The 7895-nt window shown below is 31.1% G+C and overlaps 1 protein-coding gene across 1 annotated transcript; it reads right to left on the minus strand.

Moving 5' to 3' along the window:
- Nucleotides 1–3920: 3920 nt before the first annotated feature.
- Nucleotides 3921–5003, minus strand: LOC139854249 (uncharacterized). Its single transcript, XM_071843564.1, has one exon. It carries the CDS (start codon nucleotides 5001–5003, stop codon nucleotides 3921–3923), a length of 1083 nt encoding a protein of 360 aa, XP_071699665.1.
- Nucleotides 5004–7895: the final 2892 nt, after the last annotated feature.

A 7895-nucleotide genomic window follows, 5' to 3' on the forward strand; every position in this document is an offset into this window, starting at 1 on the left:
TCTTCGTTTTAAGTCCGTTTTCTTCGATTCTTTTTGCATTGCCTTCGTAATTAATAAACCTACAAAATGAAGCAAATAGTTGCCACTTTTGGCTATAAAGTTTGAACCTTTATGGTTTTTGGGCTTAATATCGGGGGTAAAAAAGTGACTTTTTGAGCGTTATCACACCTGATGACACCTTAATGACGTTTTAGCCTTGATTAAGGATAACACATAAGTGTACAGGATAACTTATGCTCCTAAAATGTATTTAGACATACTTAAGATGGTCATCAAGTCCAACCAAGAGTTGCTCCTTTCTTGTACATGTGTTGGACATTAATGTATACTTATACATTAATCTTGCAAAAGCCACATTGCAAGTAAACTTACATAGCCTTGGTATAGTGCTATGTCATTTGAGACGACCCGTCATAATCCATAAGGATGAATACAATAACATATGGATACATTGCGAGGTATTTGACCTCTATATGATACATTTTACAAACATTGCATTCGTTTATAAAAGACAAACTTTCATTACATCGAAAGTTGACAGGCATGCATACCATTTCATAATATCCAAACTATAAATGACCTAATCTGCCATTTATTTAATAATAATCTTTATTGAACTCAACGACTTGAATGCAACATCTTTTGAAATATTCCATGAATGACTCCAAGTAATATCTTTAAAGTGAGCAAATGCACAGCGGAAGATTTCTTTCAATCCTGAGAATAAACATGCTTTCAAGTATCAACCAAAAGGTTGGTGAGTTCATTAGTTTATGATAATCGATCATTTCTATAATTTTAATAGGCCACAAGATTTTCATTTCCATTTCTCATAATTATACATCTCATATCAGGCATTTCGCAAACTGCATAGAGATAAAAATAATTCATATGGTGAACACCTGGTAATCGACCTTAACAAGATGCATATAAAATATCCACATCATTCCGGGACTCCCTTCGGACATGATAAATTCGAAGTACTAAAGCATCCGTTACTTTGGATGGGGCTTGTTGGGCCCGATAGATCTATCTTTAGGATTCGCGTCAATTAGGGTATCTGTTCCCTAATTCTTAGATTACCAGACTAAAAAGGGGCATATTCGATTTCGATAATCCAACCATAGAATGTAGTTTCGATTACTTGTGTCTATTTCATAAAACATTTATAAAAGCAGCGCATGTATTCTCAGTCCCAAAAATATATTGCAAAAGCATTTAAAAAGGGAGCAAATGAAACTCACAATACTGTAGTTCGTAGCAATAATGCAAATGACGGCACTGAACAAGTGCAGGGTTGATCTCGGATTCACGAACCTATATTAATTATATATATTTATATGTTGGTCAATATCTTTCTAACAATTTAGGTCAGGTCATAGTGTATCACAATCCTAATGCTCGAGATCGATATGCAAAAATCAACAAAAAAATTACCTTGACCCAAAATGACTTTCAAAATCTATACATGTTTATTATATAACTTAAACATAGTCGTTTTATATATTTAAATATATTTATCCGATTTTATTAAAGTAAATAATACAAATCATTTATTAATAAATAAAAATTTATATATGATAAAAATATATTTTTATATATCTCAAGTAATAAAATTTATTAAGTTCACTTAATATCATAAAAATATAGTGGTATGTATTATTAATGTAATTATATTACGTGTGATAAAAATATCTTTGTATCACATATTTATTTGATAAAATAATATTGATAATAATACTAATGAACAAAAGTTGTATTATTTTGTAATAATAATAATATTAATTATTTTAATAATAATTATTTATTTTTATTAATGATAATAATAATTTTAACAATAAATACAACAACAACAACAACAACAATACCCAATTCCACTGAAGTGGAGTATGGGGGAGGTTAGATGTAGACAGTCATTTTCTCTACCCTAAAGTAAAAGGGAAGTCATTCCTCCACCCACGGATACCTATTGATACCCAGGTAGAGCAAGTCGTCCCTCCCTATTCTGTAGAGTAGAGAGGCTGCTTCCTAGGGACCTCCGACCAGAAAGAACCATGAAAACCGATATGTGAAATAAAAAATAAACAAGTAAAGTTGATAAAATATAAACTTCACCATGAATAATGTATACTCCAATACGATATGTATAGGTAAATAAAGCATATAACAATATAATGTAATATAGCATATAAGTAAAATATGTGAGTGTCAAATAAGTAAGTATAACAAGTCATGTAAGTACAATAAGTATACGTAAACATGTTGGTAAGAAGCATGTAGGTATAATATGCAGTATAAAATAGATGGTATACTATGTAGGCATAGACAAATAAGTATACTATGTTAGCATAAAAACATGTGATATGTAAGTACGTATAATTTAATAGCTATATAATGTAATACAAACATATAACCATAAAGTGCAATAAAGCATGTGAATAAGCTACAATAAGTATAGATATATTATATATACGTAAAGTCCCACGAAAAAAAAAACATATATGAAGTGCACACAAGCAAGTAGGCAAGAAATATAATATAAATATATAAAATAAAAAACCATATGTAGAACCTAGTCATCTATTCTAATTCTACTCCTCCATAAATTCCTATCAGAAGTCATGTCCTCGGTCAATAAGAGCTCCTTCATGTCAAGCTTCACTCTATCCTCCAACCTACATCTTGGTCTACCCCTTCTCCTTATGCCCCCAACAACGAGGGTCTTGACTCTCCTAACTGGGGCTAAAAGTGGGCGCCTCATAACATGCCCGAACCATCTAAGTCGTCCTTCTCTCAACTTGTTGGTTATGTTCCCAACTTCCAAGTTCTCCCTAAAAACTTCATTTGGCATCATATTTAGCATGGTCTTGCCACACGTCCACCTAAGCATCCTCATTTCTGCCACCTCCATTCTCCTCTCTTGGGCTTTCGTCATTGGCCAACACTCTGATCCGTACAACATGGCCGGTCTGATTGCCACCTTTAAAAATTTCCTTTTCAATTTAAGGGGTACCTTCTTGTCGCACAACACCCCTTTCGCTGCCCTCCACTTTAACCATCCTACTCATATACGATGCGTCACGTCCTCATCTATCCTTCCCGATTTGTGAAGCATCGAGCCTAAATATCTAAAGGACTATTCAGGAGGTAAAATCTGATCCTCAATTCTGACATCCACTAAATCCTCTTGTTCTTCTTCGCTCGCCTTGAAATCGCATCTAAGGTACTCCGATTTAGGTCTGCTAATCCGTAGGCCATTTGTTTCTAGTGCAGTCCTCTATTGCTCTAGCCTTCTGTTAAGCACATCCTGGGAATCCGAAACTAAAACAATATCGTCGGCGAATATTATGCACCATGGGATGTCCTCTTATATCCTCTTAGTTAGTTCGTATAGGATCAAAGCGAAAAGATATGGGCTAAGTGCCGATCCCTGATGTAGAACTACCTCTACAGGAAAAACTCTGTGTTTCCTACTGTCATGCATACGCGAGTCTTCGCCCCGTCGTACATATCTCTAATAGTTCTTATATATCTACTTGGGACACCCTTAGCATTAAGAGTCTTCCAAATCAGCTCGCGCGGGACACAGTCATAAGCCTTTTCCAGGTCTAAGAACGCCATGTGTAGGTTCTTTTGCTTTTATCTATACTTATCCATAAGGCTTGTAACGATGTGAATTGCCTCCATTGACGAGCGTCCTGGCATGAAACTGAATTGGTTCTCTGAAACCTTTGTCTCGCGTCAGAGCCTCGTCTCAATCACTCTCTCCCAAAGCTTCATAGTATGACTAAGTAACTTTATGCCTCTGTAATTACTACATATTTGTGCATCTCCCTTGTTCTTGTAAATGGGTATGACCTCACTGAGTCTCCATTCCATAGGCATCTTTGCTCTTCTAAACGTCGTGTTGAAAAGGTTTGTCAACCATCTAACCCATCGCCTCCTAGGCACCTCCACGCCTCAATCGGGATTTGGTCTGGTCCTACTGTTTTGTTTCTCCCCATCTTTCGTAGGGCTGATCTAACTTCCTCCTGGTTAATCCTCGTGCAGAAATAGTTGTTTTGGTATTCACGAACCTCGTGGAGTTCCCCGTTCCGCTCTGTTCTTTCCCTACCAAAAAGGGATGCAAAATACTCTTCCCATCTTTTCTTAATAAGGTCTTCTCTCACTATACTTTGACCTGCTTCATCCTTGATATATTTGACGCTAACTAAGTCCCTGCCTCTTCGCTCCCTAGATTTAGCTATTCTATATATGTCATTGGCTCCCTCTTTAGAGTCTAGCTTCCTATATAAATCTTCATAAGCTTTGTCTTTTGCAATTGCTACGGCCTTCTTTGCTTCTCTTTTAGCTTCTTTATATCTTTCTTCTACTCTAGTTCTCTCTGTAGGTGTCCCTGCTCTAAAAGTAATAAGCTCCTTAAACCTCGTCTGCTTTAAGGCGACTTTCGTTTGGACATCGTCACTAAGCCACCACGATTCTCTATTGCTCTTATGGGCTCTCGATGTCCCTAATGCCACCCCTAAAGCTTCTTTTACCACCTCTCTAATAGTGGACGCCATACGGTTCCATAACTGGTCAACGTGAGCAGGGGCTACGTTATCCCCTTCTACACTTAATCTATCGGCAACAGTCGTTCTAAAAGTCTCTGCCTTCGCTCCATGTAGCCTCTTCCAAAGGATTCTATGTTGCACAACCTTAGCCCTCCTACGAACTCTTCCCCGGGTAACTAGGTCATTGATCAACAATCTGTGCTGGGAGGAGCACGTATATGCTGGAAGGACCTTACAGTCCCTACATGTCCTAAGTTCCCCTTTACGAAGGAGCAAAAAGTCAATCTGGGTGCAACGGCCCCGGCTATAAAAAGTGGCTAACTGAGCATCCCTCTTCTTGAAAAAAGAGTTAGCTACAACCAACTCGTGGGCAATGGAAAACTCAAGGATTGAGCTCCCTTCTTCATTTCTAGGACCAAACCCAAAACCCCCATTTCTAATAATATTCATAAAATGATAATTTTAATGAATACATTTTCTAACAAATATGATAATCTTAATAATAACGATACTTTCTAATATTCTTGATAATAATAGTAATAATAATTTTATTAATAATACTAAAATGATAATAATAATGATATTTTATAATAACAATGATATTTCTATTAAAAATGATAATTTTAATAAAAATGATAGTTTTAATATAAATGATATTTTTAATAATAATAATGATAAAAATAATGAAATCGATATTTTTCTCTTAAATCAATATCTTACAATATTTTAATTTCATCATGATACACATACTCATTATTTTCTAATCGATTTGTTTACTAGCTTTTAGTCATCTTTTATATCGCATTCATAATAATGATAATAATAGTAATCATAATAATTATATGATACTAATATTAGCTTTAATATTATAATAATATTAATGATAATAATAATAATAATAATAATAATAATAATAATAATAATAATAATAATAATAATAATAATAATAATTAGATAATAATAATAACGACGATAGTAATAATAATAATCATTTTAACAATAATACTTAAAATTATAGATAATTCAATTGACTATATCTTTTAATCCGTTCATCGAAACCATACGCTTTCTAAATGAAAAGTTATTAATTTTTCGCCAGCTTTCCAACGTTGATTTGAGAAATCGTTCATTTTTTTACGGTATTCAGAATAAATGGTAAAGTGATTATAAGTAAGAACAAAGTGCACTTAACAAGAGTTAGATAAAAGTTAGTAGAGATTCTTGTTTGATTTCCAATACATGCTTTATTATATTTCACTCGTGACTTTTGTTAAGATAACAATTTAGTTTTCATATTATTTAACATGAAAGTGAAATTAGGGAATGTAAATAACTTAGAAGTTAGATATCGACAAGATAAATAAAGCGACGTTTTACATTAAGATGATTACATACCATTCGACCTTACCTCACGCTTCATCGATAAATGGTAATTTAAAACCTATTACGAGTATATATAATTTTACTTTTCTAAAAAACATTTTATGATATAATGATTTCCATTATTTTAACCTTTTGACAAAATGATTCTTAAATATATTTAGTTGTGAGAAAACAAAAGTTTCATAATTATTTGATTTAGTTTCAAACGTACTAACAACGTTTTAAGTTAAAAAGAACTTTTTATTTAAAACATTTTATAAAGTAACTTGTCTATGTATATAAAAATTTGAAGAACTTAATTAAAGCTTGGTGTTATAAATTTACAAATATATTTTATTGTTTCAAAAAGATAAAGATATTACTAAATAATTTCGAAACGATTTTAAATGATATAAAGAACTTTGAAATATAGTTAGTTTGGAAAAATTATATATTATATTATTAAATATTTCAAAAACATATATATATTTCGAATATATATATATATATATATATATATATATATATATATATATATATATATATATATATATATATATATATATATATATATATATATATATATATATATATATATATATATATATATACATATGTACATACAACGAGACATTGATTTAAAGAAGCAAATGATCAAAACACTCAAATGAATAAGTTACATTTCAATTGGTATAATTATTGGTGAAATAAGTCTAGTTATTGATAAGGTATGTGTCACGAAACGTAAAGTACAAGTTTTCTAAGCGTACGAAAGGACGTTCGAAAAAACAGAACTGGTACGTAAGTCGAGCGTCAACGTACAATTCATCTGCGCTAAAATTACAAATCAACTATGCACGAGAATATAATATAATATTTAATTAATTCTAAAGATTAAATATATTATATATTATATATTATATATTGAATATTTATATATAATGTGTCGATGCATAAGAGTTACGAATATGAATTGGATTTATGTGTCATGCGATCGTATGAGATCTCCACACAATCCTCATGCGATCGCATGAGGTGGTTAGGTGGGATAAGTTTGCTTATAAAACGAGTTCGAGCTGTTTTGTGTTTCATTCATTCTCAATCTCTCTTTCTCTATGATTACTCCATATTATATATTTAATTTATATTATTATTATTATTATTATTATTATTATTATTATTATTATTATTATTATTATTATTATTATTATTATTATTATTATTATTATTATTATTATTATTATTATTAAGATTAATATTATTATTAATCTTATTATTAGTGGTATTATTATTAATTATTACACATAAAATACTACGACAAGGTTATGAGCGAGCGATTTCTAAACGAGTTTTTTGAGCGGGATAGAGCTAAGGAAATTATGGGTTATAGCTATGGAGGTTATGGGTATGGATCAGGGGTATGCTCGTGAGATCAATCTAGTGTTTATCATCTCCGTCGCGTCTACATATTTTCCTGCAATATTGAATCTCAATATTGATACGTGAGCACTCATAACTTAACTTTTATATATTAATAGTGTATCCCTGACTAGTGCTCGAGTGGATAGGATTATGCATGCTTTTATGTTAAATTTTGTAGTAGATAGTTTTGATGAATCATGAGTTTGATACATATGCTACTGAGATAAGGTATATGATATGCATGTCGTTGAAAAGCTGGCGAAAAATTAATAACTTTTCATTTAGAACTCGTGTGATTTCGATGAACGGATTAAAATATATAGTCAACTGAATTATTATTACTTTTAGTATAATTATTGTTAAAATGATTATTATTACTATTGTCAGTATTATCGTCGTTATAATTACTATCTAATTATTATTATTATTATTATTATTATTATTATTATTATTATTATTATTATTATTATTATTATTATTATTATTATTATTATTATTATTATTATTATTATTATTATTATCATCATCATCATCATTATCGTTATTAATAAAATGTAT

This window comes from Rutidosis leptorrhynchoides, chromosome 6 (assembly GCF_046630445.1).
Source record: "Rutidosis leptorrhynchoides isolate AG116_Rl617_1_P2 chromosome 6, CSIRO_AGI_Rlap_v1, whole genome shotgun sequence".
Lineage (NCBI taxonomy): Eukaryota > Viridiplantae > Streptophyta > Magnoliopsida > Asterales > Asteraceae > Rutidosis > Rutidosis leptorrhynchoides.